This window comes from Erpetoichthys calabaricus, chromosome 1, assembly GCF_900747795.2.
Source record: "Erpetoichthys calabaricus chromosome 1, fErpCal1.3, whole genome shotgun sequence".
NCBI classification, from domain to species: domain Eukaryota; kingdom Metazoa; phylum Chordata; class Cladistia; order Polypteriformes; family Polypteridae; genus Erpetoichthys; species Erpetoichthys calabaricus.
The window spans coordinates 273,910,994-273,931,997 of record NC_041394.2 but is presented as its reverse complement, the minus strand read 5'-3'; the positions used below and the strand labels follow the sequence as shown (position 1 = coordinate 273,931,997).

General features: G+C 37.2%; 1 protein-coding gene across 1 annotated transcript in view; it reads left to right on the top strand.

Annotated features, from left to right (window-relative positions):
* The window catches only part of chkb (choline kinase beta), a 40,729-nt gene extending 22,155 nt beyond the window's left edge, over positions 1-18,574 (top strand). Inside the window, exons 4-12 of the mRNA XM_028815221.2 lie at positions 1,132-1,245; positions 1,368-1,501; positions 3,237-3,341; positions 3,880-3,938; positions 4,055-4,142; positions 6,367-6,475; positions 11,635-11,741; positions 11,905-11,986; positions 13,355-18,574. Of these exons, the coding sequence (XP_028671054.1) occupies positions 1,132-1,245; positions 1,368-1,501; positions 3,237-3,341; positions 3,880-3,938; positions 4,055-4,142; positions 6,367-6,475; positions 11,635-11,741; positions 11,905-11,986; positions 13,355-13,411 (855 nt within the window). The 3' untranslated portion in view covers positions 13,412-18,574. The remainder of the gene's footprint in view (positions 1-1,131; positions 1,246-1,367; positions 1,502-3,236; positions 3,342-3,879; positions 3,939-4,054; positions 4,143-6,366; positions 6,476-11,634; positions 11,742-11,904; positions 11,987-13,354) is intronic.
* The last annotated feature ends 2,430 nt before the right edge of the window (positions 18,575-21,004 follow it).

Sequence of the window (21,004 nt, the reverse complement as noted above, 5' to 3'; positions counted from 1 at the left end):
TGTCAAATATGTAATGCCTCTAGGATAAACTTGATGCCACCTGCCACCCAAAATTAGATTAAACAGGTTTGAGAGCGTTATGTTAAGACTTTGTCTGGAAATTATTCTATATTCACATCAGAGTCCAAGTGTGACTTAAAAATAACTAATCTTTTTTTTACACCAATTTCAAAAATCCATCGATCCATTTTGTTTATTAAGGTAATTTTTCGTTTTTTTAAGTCATTAAGACTTGGAGCCTATCCTGGCAACTTCAGACAACACAGCACAGCAACCTCTGTCAATAAAGCAGATCTGTGTATCCTGTTAAAGTTTTTTTCGTAGAATATTTTCCTGCCCTGAACTATTCACATGGTGCCCTGGCATCTGAAAACCCCTTGCCAGCCAGCCTGTTTATGATAGTATAGTCCTAGACATTCTTTCATACCAAGCCAATTATAACCCATCATAACACATCTTTGAAATAAAGGCATAACTGGAATTACTCCCATGATACCTGTGCACACTTGGAGAGAATGTGCTAATTTTACACAGAGTAAACAGCTGGGATTAGAATCTAGGTCTGCTGAGCTGATAGAAAATAGCACTAAGATAGTTAAAAATTTTCTGATTCTCTTTCTCAAGAAAATTATAAATGAGCTACAATATTAGAAAATGCATTGATATGAAGTATCACATATCAGACTACAGCAATCCTAGCGGAACCTGAGCGAATATGTCCTAATGTAGGTGAAAGAACACCATCTCAAGGCACCAGGTATGACAATTCTCCAAGCCAGGTCCATTTTTTGTTTACCTTTAGCTTCACGCTACTGGTTCCTTCCAGGAGCCACTTGAACCTGCCACCGTCGATAATGTAACTGAGATGAGCTGGGCAAATGAGGACACATACAGCATAGCAAGAGGTAGGTGTCTAGTTTAAGGCCCTGATTCTCACAGAGTAAGAAATTCTAGGATGAAGGTGAAGACTACAGTAACTGGCTCCAGAATGATGTTTAGTGCAGACACTGGTTATCATAATAGACACTGTGCATCTTGCTTGCTACACTATAGTTACCTTTTCACATATAAGAGTAAAATAATTTTGGAAAATGTTGGTCAGTTTGTTTAAATTGGATTTTTATTTTCTAGGATGTTGATTCCATTGTGCTAGAGAGTGTGATGTTTGCTATTTTGGCAGAGCGAGCACTGGGTCCACGGTTATATGGAGTTTTTCCACAGGGACGGTTAGAACAATACATTCCAGTAAGAAGCATTCTGTTTACAGTTTTATTTAAAACTTGTGTTTTGTTTTTATAAATAGCCTTCATACTAAATAGTGTAATGAAGAAAAAGTAATAAAAATGGGTAACATTCAATTTTTTCAGAGCAGACGGTTGATGACACATGAGCTAAGTATCCCTGAGACTTCAGCGGAGATTGCTGTAAAGATGTCTCGATTCCATGGAATGGTTATGCCCTTCAACAAGGAACCAAAATGGCTTTTTCGGACCATAGAAAGGTAGCAATCTCATACTAAGGGATAACAGATTAATGTTTTTTTTTTTTTTAAACAGCTAAATTTATTATTAATATACATATCAACACGGTGGAAACATTGTTTAGTTTTTCCTAAAATGTTAACTGGCTTTGCAATTCCAATAGGGAAAACATCAAATGAATGTTACTTTATTGATGATTAAGGAATGTCATACAATGTGTAAATTGCCAGAAATTTGCAGATTACTGCAGTGTTCCACTTCCCTGAGATAATAAATTTGATTAGCAGAAAACAACTATTTATAGGTTAGCAATCTAATATATAAAGCTGAATGTGTGTGTGTGTGTGTTTTCTATTATACAAACCCACACCGTTGAAGCTTTGTTGATTTCATTTTTGAAACATAACACAGTGGGATCAGTCAGTGAAATTTTGGTTTCTGTGTCCGCACCTGTACTTTACTTTACCCGTGGCAATGCCAGGTACCCCAGCTAACTCCAGCTAATTGGAGAGCTCTCTCTTGGTGCTTTTTCACACTTGGAAAAATACCAAAAAAGTCTAGATATACAAAAGTATTGATTTATTTAACTAAAAAATTGGGAGGAATGTATAGAAGGAGAACATGAAGTATCTAATAAGCAGAGCCCAAGTAACCACACTGCTTCTATCTTCTTGCTCTTTCTGTGTGTGGGCATGACTTCTAACTTTCCAGTACCACAGCAAAGCACTCTCACATCTCACATCCAATCTCGCTCCATACCCCTGTTTGTTTTTTTTCTTTTCTTTTTTTTGCCAGAGAGCCTTTATTCCAGTTCTTCTTTTCACTTTAGAGTTGCTGGGCTGCTGTTGAGAAGTGGCCTGTGTTGTTGCATGTACATGCTATGCGAATTTCTGGAATTACCATTTTTAGAGTCATAACTTTATGATTCGTTGTGTTCATGTGCATATTTCACCAAAATCTTGGAATTATTAATGAAACAATAAGATCATTGTTGATTTGCCTCAGTATATAATGGGTGTCTAACTCCAATCCTGGAGTGCTGTTGAGGCTGCAAGTTTTCCTTCTAACTGTTTTCATGTTTAGTGACCACTTTTTGCTGCTGATTACCTTCTTTTGCCTTAATTGTAATGGACTTGCTATTTAAGACTCAGATCCCTCAGTTGCTTCTTTTTCCTTAAGTATCAGCCAACAATAATGAGATACACAACACATGACCAACTAACCTGTGTCCATCACACTATATTTGAAAATAAAGAAAGGTGAAGTTGTTAGTAATGTTGATCCGCTCAGGTCAACAAAACATTTTGATGGTGATTTTAGAAAAAAGAAAATCATCCATATTGGAAATGTCTGGTGTGGCAGGAAGAGAGCACCAACAAGCCACAGACTTAAATAACAGGCTTAATTAACAATAAAAATCCATTTCTGATTAAGAAACTGAAGTGAAGTTTTTGGAGTTTGAGGCCTCAGTTTAGCTGGTCATCTGTTGGCTCACGTCATATCAATTCAGATGACCAAGTTTTAAAAAATGCTGCAATTAAAATGAGGGGAAAAGAAGTCAATTAAGAGCAGCAATTGGTTACCGATGAAGAAAATGGATGGAAGAAAAAATCTACAGCTGCAGTAGCTATCCAGGATTGGATTTAGATATCCCTTCTATGTTAAAAAAAAAAAAAAAAAAAAAGTTAATGTATATATACCACCACTGACTTTGATTCTTCTGTACCAATGATTTTATTTAAATTATTTTTCCAGATACATGAAGCAAATTCTGACACTAAAATTCACAAGGGAAGCCCATATTAAAAAATTTAACAAACTGATGAAGTACAATCTGCAAGATGAAATGAAAATCCTAAGGTAAGTACAAAATCTATTTAAGTCTAATATTTTGTGTAAATATTTAACTCTGTAGCAGGGCAAACTGTGTGGCAGCCCACATACTCCTTACTGAGAAAAGTGACTGATGCTACTATATTGGGCTTTGGTCCAAAGTGGATATACTGTAGATAATATTGAAATGAACGTGTGTTCAGTTATTTAACATATACTTAAATTATTTAAAACCTCTTTTTAAGGGTGGGTAGCACTGTTGGCTCATACATCCAGCAACCTGGGTGTGAATGCCTTGCCTGGTCACTGTTTGTGTGGAGTTTACAGGCCATAATGTAATGTGTTTGGGTCCTGACCGGAAACTGGAGTGCTTGGAGAGAACCTAATCAGGAACAGGGAGACACAAACGCTGGGCCAAGAATTGAAACCTAGTCCTTGAAAAGGAAGGCAGCACTGCTAACTTTTTTTTGCTACATTGCCCTTACTTTAAATACACTGTTAATTACTGAAATCAAATTCAGTTATATTTGAGCAAGTGGTTTATTATTTCTATCTTTTCTCTTAGAGCAATGCTGGAGGCAACTCCCTCACCAGTAGTATTCTGTCATAATGATGTTCAAGAAGGCAAGTCCTCCAGATTTTGTTATCACCTATTTTCCTAACCAGAATACTTAACGTTTTACTATAATACTGTGCAGGATAATTTATAAATGTTTTCGTTATGTTCTGCTTCTTTTTAGGTAACATTCTACTGCTTGCGAACCAAGATGTGAGCTCCAGTGAAAAGCTTATGCTGATAGATTTTGAATACAGTAGTTATAATTACAGGTAAAGGCTTGAGGTTAGTGTGACCATTGCAATTGTACAGTGGTAATGTAATTCTGAAAACTTCTAGAGAAGAATATTACTTTTTATTGGTGTCTCTCTCACGCAGCATTCTCATGAAATATATTCTTTGTGTGAAGGTGGTTTTAAGAGTTATTTATTATCATTGTTTAAGCCATTCAAGATGAGATAAAGCAACCCCTTTGCCAAAAAAAATCGACAGTCCTTTGTTTTATTTATCTTGTTTTGTTTATTTTTTTGTGTTCTGAAATGATTCAAAATGTAATATTTTGGCATGGCTCAGGATCCTGAATGGCAGTATCCACAAGCACTGTAATTCTTTTTTCATGACTAGCAATCTAAAGTCTCACAGGCAGTGTCTCATTGACCCAAGTGTTTATAGAGAATATTCAAATCTCTTGTCATCACTGTGGTTGTCCATTCTAGTGTCACCTCATAACTCCAAAGTTAAGTCCCCATGGAAGGGTGAATCTTTAGGGCATCTTCAGACTGCTTAGTCCAGCATTCTATTCTCAGTCAATGTCCATTTTGTAGTTAAAGTGTCTGAAGACTCCCACACAACAATGTCTGCATATTACAAACAAACTTCTGTCAGGCACCCAAGTTTCCCTCCTAGCTGAATTTACTGTGTGTTCTTATTAAGTAAGTTTCCACTGCTGCTTTCAACTCTGTACTAGGCCTTTACGACAACTTCCGTGACACTGTGGCTCCCAAGAAACTACCGTAAGAACAGACATTTGACTTATTTAGGCTATTTATTTATTTGGGTAGTTGTTTCATTGTTCTACTGTTGGATCTTCTCAACGGCATTTGAAACATTATGCCTTTCTGTGCTTATTCAATGCCTCAAGTCATATTTAGGCCTTACAGATGCTCCATTAATATGGTTTCAGTCCTGTCTGGCACACTGCAACTTATGTTTAATGGTAGCCTCAGGTTCTTCCCTACATTATTTCTGTTGCCCTAGGGGTGTCCTCAGGACTGCAGACTTGGCTCACTCTTATTTATTATGGATCTTCTCCTGTTATTATTGGGCAGTATTGATTGAGTTTCCATTTTTATGCTAATGATGTTGCATTCACAATTAATCAACCTCTGGCTTTCTGCAAGATTCACTGGTTGCTTGTGAGAGTCACGTTAATTCTTGTTTGTGTCACAACTCTGTAAAACTTAATTGAGACAAGACAGGGGCATTGCTCATAGGTACAAAGTCTCTGCTTAAATCTTTTGGCAACTTTAGTATTGAAATCAATGGTAGCACCATATTTAGTTCTTCAGATGTGAGGGTCTTGAATGTTACTTTAGATTGTAGCTTGTCATTTGAGGCTCACATTAAGATTATAACCAGATCTACTGGATTTTAACTGAGGAACATTTCACGATTCTGATCTTCTCTTTGTGATCATGCTGATGACAGGGTTATTTGTGCTTTTGTCATTTCTTGTGCTGATTATTGTAATGCTCTACTTAAAGCAAAAGTACTAAGCAGATTACAACATGGTACAGAGCCTTTGGAACACGTCATTCTTTTTATTACACTGGTGGCCAGTTGAATATGTCTCTTATAAGATTATTTTCCTTATACATTATATAAAGTTTTCCAAGATAATATTCCTGTGCATCCTTCGAATGTGCTACATTATAACACATGTTTCAGTATTCACTAACTTCTAATGAGAAGGATGATTTGTTGTTCCCTGCTATTCACCAGTCTCTGCATAATCAAGCATTTAGTTCTGCTGACCCCAGGTTATGGAGCTCCTTGCCTCTACTTTTAAAAGCAGCAATTGTAGATTGTTGAATGTAAATTTTTTGTATTAATATCCTTATTAACAATTTGCTTTATCTTAATTTTTGTTGTTTTTTGTTATATTGTTCTATCTGACTGTTTATAACTTATGTACAGTGTCACCAGGTATTATGAAAGGCGATTATAAGTAAAGTATCACTGCCTCCCCCTTATTATCCCCTGTAGGATTCTCCTACATTTTCCAAAAGTATGGCCACCTTTGTCCTAACATGATCATTACAAATGACATCCTGGAGTTGGCTGTTTGGAGCACCAGCACTCTTGACCGACTGGCCTTAAATATTTTTTTTTTCCTTCACGAAGTAAATATTACAGTAACATTGGAGGATAAAGTAATTAATTGCACATTATCCTGTTTTGCCTTGTAGTGATTTTTTTTGTTAATGTTCATTTCAGAGGTTTTGATATTGGAAACCATTTTTGCGAATGGGTTTATGACTACACCTACAATCAGTGGCCATTTTTTAAAGCTAACCCAGAGAATTACCCAAATAGGCAGCAACAGGTAAGATGCTCCAGCTTTTTAAAATACAGAATTCAGTTATAATACTGCAAAAATAAATACACTGCATGCAATACAACAATAAAGAATAGGTCGGCCTACTTAAAAAAAAATACTTGTAACATTCTCAGTTGCAAATAAAACTGCATGGAGTAAATAAAGAACAGTTGGTTTCCTGTATAAATTAGCACAATTAGAGGACTATGCCAGCTTTTGCTATTATTTATTTAGACAAGGCAGCCTTGGCAATTTGACATTATAGGAAAAACACAAAAGAGCACACTGACTTAATCAAAAAGAACTCATGAGTATTACTCTCTGTAATTGTTGTCTGAAGGCATGTCTGCAAATAAATATCAGTGTATATACTGAATTCATCTGCATTTTAAAATTATTTTTGTGCAAATGACTTTTTTGTTATACATTTATCATTATATTCTTTTAAGAAATAAAATAAGTTCTTGGAAAACAAAAGTAATAGGTAATGATATTAACTTAGCTGCATGGTAATACTTGGGAAGAAATACATAACTGGTCTGCATTCAGGCTGAATGTTTAGCAAAATATTTTACATTAATTCTATGATTTGAAACTATATTTCTGTTTGCCTTTATTTTCAACATTTTCAATATAGTGGCATAGCAGATTAAGGATGTGATGCTTTGACAATTGAGATTCCATTTTAATCCTGTTCACCTTTGCTGTCTGTGTGGAGCTTGCCCATTTCTCTCAGGTCTTCCTAGGTTTTCCACCCACATCCAGAAGACCCTAATTAAGCTAGCAAGCATGTCATTATTTTGGCCCTCTATGAACATGTGCAGCAGGTTATCAAGGGATGGTTTAGAATAGTCTATATCCCCTGTCACTTAGACAAAGTAGGTACAAAGAATAAATGGATGGGGGAAAATAAACCAAATCATTAAGCTTATTTAGCTTCAACAGCAAAACTGTACTTTAATTATGTTTGTCAATAAAATGCTATACCACATTTTTTCAGTATAACCATTACGAATGTCTCGTTTCTGTTGTGAGTATAAGGCAAAGACTAGGATCATCGCATATAAATCTGAGCCACACACACCCACTTTAACTCACATCAGACAATATACTATAGTTGTTAGTTAATTACATAATTTTGGAATGTGACAGAAATCCAGAAAACCTGGGTGATACAAATGGATATAGAATGAGAGAAAAATATCTTAAATACCACATACGGTACACATTGTCCAGACAAAGATCTGAAAACCGTCTTTAAGTGGTCTTCTTAAACCTTCTTTAAGTGTGAGGCAGCACCACTAACTGCTGTACCACAGTTCCACCCTGTTATGAATAAGAAATGTCAGTTTATCCAGTATTGGTTGTTTGCTTTCTCCACACGTTGCTAAGTTCAGCATTAGACTCTCTATAATCCTGATATAAAACAAGCCTGCTACCTTGTGGTTACTTCTCCACATCCTAAAACCATGTCACTCAAACTTGTCTTCATTCATTTGCCCATTTGTACCTGGCTATCCATTATAGGATCAATGGGAGCTGCCGTCTGTCCCAGCACCAACATCCACAAGCCAGGAATCAAATGTGCACTGGACACCAGTCCATCATAAGTACACATTCTGAAATTGTAATCGTTTAGCATCACTGGTCAACCTAATAGATGTCTTTGGGCCGTGGAGCTATCAGTGATATCTTGTAAATTCTACTTATGTATCAAACTATCATTGGTGTCCGGCACTGCCCAGGGTGTGGTCATTATATACATTTTCTGGGTGGAAAAATTTGGCGACATTGGGCGAGTCCCAGAAATGGCTCCTAGGGAGCTAATATAATAAGGTGCAAGTTCCCCAAGAGGAAAAATTTCACATCAAAGAATATACCCTTTGGTCTTCCCTTGTACAAATGAGGAATCTGTGCAAAATTTGGGAGAGGTTCATTTGCTGTGGGTCTATATGCTAGACAAACACACATTCAGCTTTATATAATGCATTGGATGTAAGTTATTTTATGTCAGATTTAATTTTCACCACTCTTAGCAGTTTTTTCAGATAACTTGCATGGTTTGTACATTTCTTTTGAATAAAAATATTTTATATTTAGTTGTAAAAGTCTGGTAATTTGCTAATATCAGGTTGAGAAACCACTAAAAGCCAATGGAAAAATTAGAACAGAGAGCATCTCTGTAAATACAGTAAGTGATAATGTGAATACATGTGAATTATGAACAGTACACCTGAGAATTCAGTTTGATTTACTTTTGTGTTAGTTCCTCTGTGCCTGTAAATGCACTATACCAGTTTTAAATGTATCATATAGACCAATCTCACTTCTGAGTAATGATGTTAAGATATTCTCCAAAGTTCTATCTAGAAGGATCGAGAAAGTGCTTCCTTTGATAATACCACAAGACCAAACTGGATTTATTAAAGGCAGACATTTAGCTTCCAATCTCCGGCTCCTGTTTTAATGTAATATATTCATCCACAAAGTCTAACACCCCGGAGATCTTATTATCTGTGGATGCAGAAAAGGCATTCAATATGGTTGAATGGGGACTACCTTTTCACTACATTACACAAATTTGGGTTTGGCTCGAACATGCATACATGGATCAAATTACTGTATACAAGTCCCAAAGCTTCAGTTTGTATTAACATTATTTCAGACCATGTCAAACTGGAACGTGGTACTAGACAAAGATGCCCTCTATCACCACTGCTATATGCAATCGCCATTGAGCCATTGGCTGTTTACTTTCAAAATGCTTCTGAGATAAAGAGGATTATCAGAGAAGGACTTGAACAGAAAATATCACTATATGCAGATGATATGGTACTGTATATATCAGACCCACAGAATATTGAGCCTGCAGTCCTAACGGCACTAGCAGAATTTCAAAAGATATCTGAGATATCATTAATTTGAATAAAAGTGTGTTATTTCCAGTGAAGTCTCTAGCACACAATATTAGATTGAACACCTTCTCTTTTGACATCACAGATCAGTTTAAATACCTAGGGGTAAACATCACAAGTAAACATAAAGCTCTTTTTGAACAAAATCGTGCTGTCTGCATGGAAAAACTTAAACAAGACATGCATAGATGGTCTATCCTTCATCTCACTTTAGCAGGGAGAATTAATACTGTCAAGATGAATATCCTTCCTAAGCTTCTTTTTCTGTTTCAGAGCATCTCCATATAATTCAACAAATCATTTTTTAAGAAAGTAGATTCAATCAAAACCTCATTTATTTGAAATTCAAAACATCCATGCATCCAAAGGCGACCCTACAAAGACCTAAAGCAGAAGGTGGCATGGCTCTACCTAATTTTCAGTTTTATTACTGGGCGGCAAATATACAAGCTATTAAAAAACTTGGACATTAACACACACAGTTGAACACACACGGGCTTGGTCCACAATAGAAATAAAATCCTGCAGTACTTCTTTATTCCTTGCTTTGTGCTTCAGTAAATTGAAGTTATCATCCATATACTAACAGACCAATTGTCATTCATTCACTCAGAATATAGAACCAATGTAGGAAGCATTTCAAGATAGAGAAGCTTTTATCTGTGGAACCTCTACACAATAACCACCTTTTTCCACCCTCTCAAAAATACATAGTTTTTGATGTTTGGAAAATGTACGGGATTAAATCACTTAGAGAGTTGTACACAGATAATGTCTTTGCATCCTATAAACAAATACACTCCAAATTTAGCTTCCCATCAACACATTTCCAAATTAGAAACTTTGCTGAACAAAATCTGCCCAATTTTCCTCACCCCCTACCTACTTCTGTTCCAGAAGAAATATTGATCAGTCTTGAGGACTCAGACAGCATTTCTATAATATATAAAGCCATTTTAAAGTCCCTTCCTTTCAAAGATCCCAGAGTACAGTGGGAAAAGGATCTCTTGCTCAGCATTTCAGAAAAGGAAAGGCAGCCAAGCACAGAATTCACTTGAGTGCTATATGCGCAAAGTGCACAATTATTCAACTTAAAATCTTTGATCAAGCACATCTATCTCATTTAAAATTGACTAAAATGTTTTTCCAGGGCAAGATCAAACCTACAAACATTGCAGTCAAGCCCCAGCTTCACTGGGCCACATGTTTTGGGCGTGTACCAAATTAACATCATTCTGGACCAAAATCTTTAAATGCCTATCAAACAGCCTTGGTGTCACAATCATTAATAATCCATTAACAGCTGTGGTTGTTATACCCCCAGATGCGCTTAAAGTGGAGAAGGACAAACAAACTGTGATTACCTTTCCTACACTATTGGCACGTAGACTTATCTTGTTCAAATGGAAGAATCATAGCCCACCTCTTTTAAGTTAGTGGGTTACTTATGTTATATACCATTTGAAATTGGAAAAAATCAAATTGGATCTGTTCAAAACTTTTATAAAACCTAGCTGGACTTACAAAAGCTTATTCTAAAATATTAATGATTTTTATTGGGGGAAAAGGATTCTCCTCCCTCCTTTCCACTCTAAACTTTTACTCTGGCTATTGGCCTCCATCTGTTTTTTTTGGATGGGGATTGAATTGAATTTAGTTTTGTTAAGTTTGACTTGTTTGTATGGAATGTTACTTGCTTCTAATCAATTCAATAAAAGTAAATAAATAAATGTATCTAGATTGAAGCAGATAGTAGAGTCATTGTTTAAAAGCAATTGTTCTTGACCCTTAAGAAGACCTTTAAATCAAGTGAATTAAAGAATTATCTTACTTCTATGCAGTTTTTAAAAATAGTTTACTTTAATATTCTAGTAATTAGACTTTTATAAATACTTCAAATATTACTTTTTAATTGACAGTAAATGCAGTAATTTATGGGTCCACAAGTTTCTTCTAAAGTAGTTTAAAAGAAATCCTGCAGTTTAGTATTTTTCTGAGGTAGGACTATACAACAGTTGAAGTGCCATCCAAAAATTGTAAATACTAAGTAACATATATTTAAATGTTTATTTAGTCAGGGCTGCAATAAATAATGAGAGCTTCTAAGAAAATGTATCCTTGTACTTTATAGGAAGCAAATTAGTCTTTCCATAATATTCAATATTTAAACTGTATGGACACTACAGTGTCTTTCCCAATATTTCCCATTTCTGTATTAACTATTTTTATTTTTTTATTTTTTTGCTGCAGCTGCATTTTATTCGTCATTACCTATCAGAATATGCTGTAAACAATGCAAATATAGCACATGAAGATCAAGCAAAAATTGAAGAAGAAATGATCATAGAATCCAATAGGTGAGATAATGAGAGATGCAATTTCTTTCTTTAAAGGAATTAGAACTGATCTTTCACAGCTCTGTTTTTTATGCAGTCATTTTTGTTATAAAGTAAAGCATTTATGATAACCATTATACTTCTCTAATATTCACTACATGTATATTTTTTTGTATTATTTTAGATTTGCGTTGGCTTCACATTTTATGTGGGGTTTATGGTCTATTATACAGGCTAAATTATCGACTATAGAGTTTGGGTACATGGTAAGTAATGAATTATTGCACATGTTTTCTGTGTATTTTGTTCACCCAAAATATATTAGATTTTCCCATTTTCCAAACCTGTTTTTCCATTACAGATTTCAAGGGAGTGATATCCTAGGGAGACATATTTAGATATAAAGTAGGAAGTAACCTAGGACAAGACAGCAGTCATTTAGAGGGTACATTTGCACACACTTCTAGACTTGTATATACTGGGCCTATTTTAGAGGTGTTAGTATTGAGAGGTCCCACTTCTTGGCCTCCCTGGGAAAGTGTTGCTAGGGCACTGGAAGAGTGATTCTGGTTGACAGCCGGATCTCTGGTCCAGATAGAGAAATGCAGAATCTGTCCTGGCTGCAGACAAATGGGCCAGTTTTTTTTGTCTTTGCACAGAGTGGTCAGCCTGTGCTCACCCAGGTATCGTTGATATGATGCTACAAGAGTGAGGAGTCCCAGGGCCACTACTTTGAGGCTCACAGCCCTTTATTTGCTGTGTAATAGTTTGTTTTGCATACCTTGAGTTAAATGGAAACTGTTTAAATTGTGCGTAGCAATCCATCTAGGGTGTCTCCTCATCAGTTTATGATCTTCATGGAGACCCGACGGTCGCATCTCACACTGGGGGTAGGGTTGGCATATTACCTTATCATACTGTTGTCTTGTGTGCACACTAAGGAGATTCACAAGTGAGTGTATGGTGATTGAGTACAGCCGCTCTGTCTTCACATTCTAAGACTCTAAATTGGCCCTGTATGTTTTTGCCTTGTGATGGACTTGTGCCCCCCACTGCGACCCCTCTGCTCTTGCCAGCATAGACACTGGTTTCTCCCGGAACCTGAGCTAAAACAGCACTTTAGAAAATGGATTTCTGGATGACTATTCACTATCCACTATTTCATTTAATCAAAATGAACCTTCAAATAAGCATTCAATCTTCCTGACAGGTAGCAACTGAAAGTATTTACCAAAACCAAAGGTGGATTGCAGACTGTTGTATTTTAGTCATGTAAAAAGACACTGTTCAACACCTAAAAATGCCTCTCTAAACATAGACCCCCCTTCAATTGAGGCTCACTTTCTTCAGACTCTTTCTCCCTATTTCCATGTGTTCATCCTTCTTTGTTTACTCATTTTTTTTCTTATTAAAATGTCATTTTCATGCCTTTGAGATATTCCAGGTACCATCTAAACTTAGTTATAGGAAGACTCTAAACAAATCATAAAAGGCATACTTAATATTGCTTTCCCATTCAGTACATGGTAGTCATGCCTCATCACTAGTAACTGGATACTTCATTAAATGTGTATAATGTATGGTGTCAGTTTATACTTCAATAACCTTGTCGCTGTCTTTTTATTTTTTTCCAGGACTATGCCCTGTGTCGATTTAATGCTTACTTCCGGCAGAAAGCTTTGTTTGCTTAGTTATTCTGTCTTTTCAAGGAGGCCAGATGAAAGACTATTTGAGACTGTATGTCTCTGAGTAGCTTCTGTGTATTCTGATTCCAGCTATCACCATTTGCACAGTCTGTTTTTAATTTTTTTTACAGTAATTATTTATTTTAGACCTGCAAGTCCTTCAAAAAAATGGTGCCTACATAAAGTAAGTCACTATAACCTTTGCCGAAACAGTGAAGGCCAAACGTCCTTGGAAATAAAAGAAAGATGGTAAACATAGAAACGGGAGGGCAAAACAATATGCTAATTATTACAATTGTCTGTACCAACATTTTGTTTAGAGTAATTTATTATTCAGCATAAAAATTGCAATGCAATTCTAAATATTCATCTCCATTTTATTCAAGAAATGGGAACACATGTTGGAGAACAGTAGGTCCGTGTTAGTGTCTAGAAATGTCAAGTCAAGATCTTCATTTGGTATACTGTATACTGTATTTGCCACCTGATACTATGGAGCTTCAGCTATAGGGTTCATTTTCTGTAGGAAAGAGACAAACGTGCAGGGTGTCGCAAAGATCATGGATGAAAATGCTACTCTGGTTTATTAATACATTTTCCGCCCCTTTTTATTTTTTGCTGTCAAAATTCCATTATTACAAGTATATGAATGTACAGTCAAAGGTAACGGTATATGAATGTATTGATAGACTTTTACGTTTTTTTTTAAAATGTGCAATATATATGTTAAATTACCATGACCACAATACAAGTGCAGACTATGACAGTATACAGTAGAGTAAATCATGTCATATCATCAACATTTTCTTAAAGCATTTCAGAATTATAAAGCAAACGGCAGGAGACTGGAAATACTGTGCTTGTATGTGACAATATTTAGTTAGGATTTGTTTTTCCAAAGCTATTTATTAGTTTTTTTATGCAGGTTCCAGTGGTACACTTCACAAATTATTAGGCCCAAGGCAAATGGCATTGCTTCCACTTACACAACTGCACACTCAAGGCACCACTATGACATCTCTTGTCATGTGAATGTCACATGACAGAATCTAAACAAAAATTGCAATAAAATAATAATTATAATAAAATCGTCAAAAAATCAATAAAATCATAAAGCTGTATTTAACGGGGGACTATGAAGCACCTTGTTAATGCAGGCAGCTTATTCCTTAAGCTGAAGAGAGTACAGTAGTCTTAGCGTGTCACATTTGTTTACCCCCTACTGCCGACTATCCCAAATGAGTGCTCTTCGACGCTACTTATCTTGCTGCTGGATGTATTGGGCAGCACGCCGGGCCCATTCAGAAACCTTTGACTTATCAAAAGACTCCTTGAGGCCTGCAGCACATTCTGGTGCATGGTCCTGATATTACAAGATGATGAAGAGTCTCCTTATGGAACAAATGAACGCTCATAAGGCCAATAGGCGGGCTCATTTTGTTGATTTGTGAGCAGAAGTTTCCTGTACGTTCAGAAAAATTCCAGATTTAAAAACCGGTATGTTCTCACAACTCCATTTCCCAACACACTGATGAAATTAGAGTCTTGCAGAGTAAAATTGAAACACTTAAATCAAAGCTAGTAGAAAAGGAAGACGGGGACCATTGAAAAAAGTTTTTTTTTTTTTTTTGGTCCAGATCATGGATGAGATGGTTTCCAACATTGAAAAGGCCCACAGAAAGTATCAGTGTGGTCAGTTCCTGTGCTTTAATCATCCTGTTTGTAAGACTTTTCTTGTCATACAAGCTACGAAGACACCTTTACTACAGTATACTGACATCCTTGAAAAGGAAGCCTATAAATGCAATTGTGAAGAAAGTAAAAGAAGTTGGGCTGTATACATTTATGTTGTACCCATCATCTCTAAAACATCGAGTGGTAGGCACCTGCTGTTTTCTTCAGTTCTCCAGCAGATGTGCTTTGAGTGGCTGGGGTCTTTTCCCATTTAATGGTTGTTCAGTCTGGTTTGTCAAGGCATCACAAGACTCTCCACAAGGAAATCCTATGGTGACAGTGCTTGCTAATCATGGTTCTCAACTCTCCTCCTTGTAACTAGTATTGCAAATTTGCAAATATCTCAGGGTTTTAGTATTGGACTTTGCTAAGTTCTTTTTCCACCATTGACTGATTGGTTTTTTAAAATTTGAATTTCTTCTATAGTCATGGAATATTCTTTATTTTCTCCATGCTGTAAATCCCAGTTACAAATTGGTTATGTATTTGCCAAGCAAAGGTCCCACTTATTCTGTTTCTCCCACCCTTCTTCTTGTCAGATCATAAGATTCTTCTTCTCAAAATCCATAATCCTCACTTGCAGACCCAAGCCAGCAGATGGAGATTACATTTTTATAAAATAATTTAGTGATCGGTTATCTATGAAACAAAATGAGCAGTCACACTCCTGGTTTTGTGCCTCCATCTCCCCCCCAACTCAACGATCCCATGCCTCTTTACTCCTTTGTCTCATGGAGGAAGGTGTTCTCATTGATTTAAGCGTCTATCATTGACATAAGCACATTTGCTCCAGTAATTTGTTAATCAGCCCAGGCACAACATATTGCTGTTACATATTAATTGTTTTTCATCCCAAAAAGAAAAAGTGTTAAACATCTGACACAAGTCCACACATCATGCTTGATGCCACACCAGTACTGTATATCCATAATAAAAGTTGATCTTTTATTAATTTGCCATTTGTCAACATATACTGTAACTAAATTATGTTCAATACTGAACAGAATTTATTTTCAACTTTAAAAGGAATGCTCAAGAAATTCAGATTACAGTTCCTCAAAGATTTCAGTAATCTGATTTAGTAGCAAAATGTTTTCAACTCCGAATCATCAATTCATTCCATAACAACATTCCTTTTGACTAGAATAGTAGTCAGTAGAATTCAGATTACTCCGCAAACGTCTCAAACTCTAGTTTGCCTGTCCTATGGACCTCTAACCAGATCCTGATGAAATGAAGGAGATTCTACAGAGGAAAAACATTTTCATATGTGCAACAATAACCACATTAAAGAAGCTTTGTAAAGTCTTTCAAGCATTTAATTTCTTGCTTGTTGGTTAGAAACTCTTTTCTGGTTGATTCTCTTCTGTTTGGCCAGATTTTGTGCTGTTTCGAGCAGTTTTTTTAGCAGCTTCTCTGTCAGATGAGATTGAGATCTGTGGCTGTGTTACATGACCTGTTGGGCGAGGAGCTTGGACTGGGCTGCCTAGATGAGCACGGCTTTCCTTGAAGTATACCAGGGTTCTTAAGAATTATTTTTTAAAATATTTTTTGTCATGTTAAAGACATGTAAATTGATTACTTCTTATTATATGGCCTTGCTCCTTCTCAGTATGGCGACACTGGCAGTTTACCAGCTTCTAAATGCTTTTCAGTTGGATTGGGCAACAGACCTGCAAGTCGACAATCATTCTTCATTGTAAAGTGGTTTCATCTATCATTGCTCTTCTGTTAGTGACTGTTCCTCAGTGGTCTGAACCCTTTACACATCTCCCAACTTTTTTTTGAATGTTTCCATTCACTTTTCTATACACTCACCAGCCACTTTATGAGGTACACCTGTTCAACTGCTTGTTAACCTAAATACCTAATTAGCCAATCAGATGGCAGCAACTCAATGCATTTAGCCATGTAGACCTTCTCAAGATGACCTGCTAAAGTTCAAACCAAGCATCAGAATGGGGAAGAAAGTTGATTTAAGTGACTTTGAACATGACTTAATTGTTGGTGCCAGACAGGCTGGTCTGAGATTTCAGAAACTGCTGATCTACTGGGATTTTTATGCACAACCATCTCTGGGATTTACTGAGAATGGTCCAAAAAAGTGAGTGGCAGTTCTCTGGGCGAAAATGCCTTGTTGATGGCAGAGGTCAGAGGAGAATGGCCAGACTGGTTTGAGCTGATAGAAAACCAACAGTAACTGAAATAAGCACTCGTTGCAACCGAGGTATGCAGAAGAGAATCTCTGAATGTACAACATACCGAACCTTGAAGCAGATGGGCCACAGCAGCAGGAGACCACACCGGTGACCACTCCAGTCGGCTAAGAACAGGCAACTCAGGCTACAATTCACACAGGCTCACCAAAATTAGAAAATAGAAGAATGGAAAAACATTGCCTCGTCTGATGAGTCTCGATGACTGCTGTGACATTCGGATAGTAAGAATTTGGGGTCAACAACATGAAAGCATGGATCCATCCTGGCGGTGTAATGGTGTGGGGGATATTTTCTTGCCACACTTTGAGCCCCTTACTACCAATTGTGCATTGTTTAAATGACACAGCCTACCTGAGTGTTGTTGCTGACCGTGTCAATCCCTTTATGACTGCAATGCACCCATCTGCTGATGGCTACTTCCAGCAGGATAATCCACCATGTCACAAAGCTCAAATCATCCCACATTGTTTTTTTAGACATGACAATGAATTCACTGTACTCAAATGGCCTCCACAGTCACCAGATCTCAGTCCCATAGAGCACCTTCGGGATGTGGTGAATAGGAGATTCACATCCGACAAATCTGCAGCAACTACGTGATGCTGTCATGTCATTATGGACCAAAATCCCTGAGATCTTTCCAGCACCTTGCTGAATCCATACCACGAAGAATTACAGCAGTTCTGAAGGCAATAGGGGGTCCAACCCGGTACTAGTAAGGTGTACCTAATAAAGTGGCCGGTGGGTGTATTTTGAGAGGTTAAACATTCATCTGAACACATGAGTTGGTGTGAATTTCAGTTTTTTCTTCTAACCAAACTTGCACTACATTCCTGTTCTTCTTTGTTGCAACCTGCAGTAGTAACAGCGCTCAGTAGCAAGTCACACGTTAACAACAGCAGCGCACTGACATGTCAATGCTGAGAAATGGGTTTGAAACAAACTGCAGGACAGAATTATGGTAGGAGTTTATCTTTTAAAACTGGTTTTGTGCACTGGCCTGTCCATCAGTTTGTTTTTATGTACTTCACTGTATTTTTGAACTTTCTTTTAAAAGGAATGTATTTTGTATAAATGTGTCTATAGCAACTTAACAATATGTGAATAATTGGCTCTGCTACTTCTTTAATAATTTCCCCTTATTATGTGACTGCAGTTTTTGATTGTTTAAACCATATTAAGACTATATGTAAAATAAAAATCTAATCAAACCGTAGTACCAAATGCTGTTAAGATTTTTTATTCTTCAGAATGGCAGCAGGCCATCAGTCTCGGTTCAAGTCCCATAGACACTTAAAGGATAAGTTTTGGTGTTTTTCAAGTCACAAACATGCATCCGAAACATTGTCTTGGTTTGAGAAACAGATATATTTCTACATTTTTAAGTATTTCCTCCATTTTAAAGCACCAGAGCGGGAGAGATACTGTATTTGTTTAAAATTAAAGAAAGTTCCTAACAGTTTTACGTAGCAAATGCATATACTGTATAACAAGTTTGTGAAGAAATAACAGACTTGAAAAATACCAAAGTTATCCTTCAACTCTGCTCTTTCCATGATGGATTTAAACTGAACTCCTGGTTGAATTAAAGATCAAATGACGGTGCCATTTTCAGTTTTAGCAAAGCAGAAGAACAACCTGAAATGCCTGTTTTGAGGAAACAAATCAATAACGAGGACAAAAATATTTGTTAGAAAGGTCTGTGCAACCTACCTAAATTCAGTTTTGACAGATATTGTCTTAGAATTGAGGGTGGCCCGTGGTAGGAGCTGCTTGAGGATATCTCATGACAAATTACGAGCTCAGCCAAGTGAGTCAAGTGCCTAGATGGAGCTTGAAAAAAATGGAATTTGGGCCACGTTATAAAAGCTGTCCATTATCACAGCGATGTACGTGACATTTTTTGAAACTGGGACAGAAAATATTTTTTTTATGAATTGCTGTCCCTTTTCATAGAAGGATTTTATTGTACAGACTGCATTTATTTATTAACACTGTTAACCTCTGCAGGTAATTTTGAGACAATTCTGCAACAGAATACTAAAGATCCTATTGGAGAAATGTTGTTTGTGTGTATTTAATGTATTAAACAAGCCAAATCTTGCTGCATTCCATTTATTGTGACATGTTAGTCATTGTAGTGACTGTTACCAACATCATTAGCTGGGAGAGGCCCATGCCATGGACATCCTGAATGGAGCCACACGATTTGAGGCAGACATGAGTGGAATTGATGGAGAACATGGATTAGTGGCTGCTGCTTCTTCCAAACAGAACCTCTCGTCCTGATTGTACCAAGGACCGAGACTCAAGAGCTGGATCTTTGAACATCTACAGTCACATATCTAACTTTGATTGGCGTCATTTTTGAATTGGGGTCCTGCAGAGAGAGAGATCATTGTTTGTGACATGTAAAGACCTAAACACTGGAAATGTACAAATCCTCAGTTCATAATTGTGAAGTTACATTCCAAATACTAGTTTCATATATTTCATATTCACTTTTTAAGTATTTTTCTTCAGTAATTGGTAAGTTTGTTCACCACAAAAAATAAAATTTGCTGATTCTTTTTCATCAAACCTCACTGTGGGACAACAGCTAAGGATTTGCTTCAGTGTCTCTCTTCTTTGGCACAATGTGCAGACTGGAGTTTCCAGCTTGCTTCACTTGTAGAGGTTGGGTGGGCTAGACAGGACATCACAGACCGCTCAGTTTGGGAAAGCAGTCAGTTGGATGTTAGTTTTGCAGAGCTCAGGCCACGTGACCTTGTGTTCTAGTGCTGCCGTGCTCCTTGTGTGCCACACCCATCTGCGCTTCTTCCTGTGCCAGTCCTTGCTTTGAACCTGCCTATCCTGACTGCACTGCCAAGACCAGCCTTCCCAGTGACTACACCACCCACCAACTCTTCCGTGCCATTGGAGGGATTCGGCCAGCTCCAGCACATCTTGCACTCTCCACTGCCATCCCGTCAATGTCAGCATCAGAAACTCTGGGGTCATTGCAACCCCTGTACTGCATCACCTTCCTTCCACGTACCGCCATTAACATCTCATGCAGACTGCTGAAGGGAGAGACCCAAGCTTGCCTGTATGACCATTCAAAGTGAATCTGCACCTGTGAAGATAATGGCTTACCCTCCTCTCGAAGCCCTCCACGGTTGTAACTGAGACCTCATATATCAGCAGTGGCCATAAGATGTGTGGTACGATGCCATGCTGATAAATCCAAACTGTCAGTTTGTCCGGCAGACCTGTCCTATCCACCACTGCCAACCAAGACTGGCTGCCTGGACCAAAGCTGTGTCTCTAAGGCTGCACGTGAACACTTTTGCAAGGCTGTTCACCAGTTTCTCTGTGACTGATGGCACTGGCATAGATGCTAAATGCATCTGTAACCTTTGCCCCTCTACAGAACCAGAATGCTACTGTAAAAAGTCATTTTGTTTTCAGACACTTGCATGCTGCATGTTGGAAGAATCAACTAAGTACATACAAGTACTCGAATTTTAGATATGCATTGGCTTATATTAGAAAGACGTCAGGTCAGGAAATTCTCAAAAACTATTTAATCTAATTCAGGGTCTCAGCATCACTGTTGTTATACTCCCTGAGAGTGTTTCAGTCAAATTTGAGCAAAAAATAATCA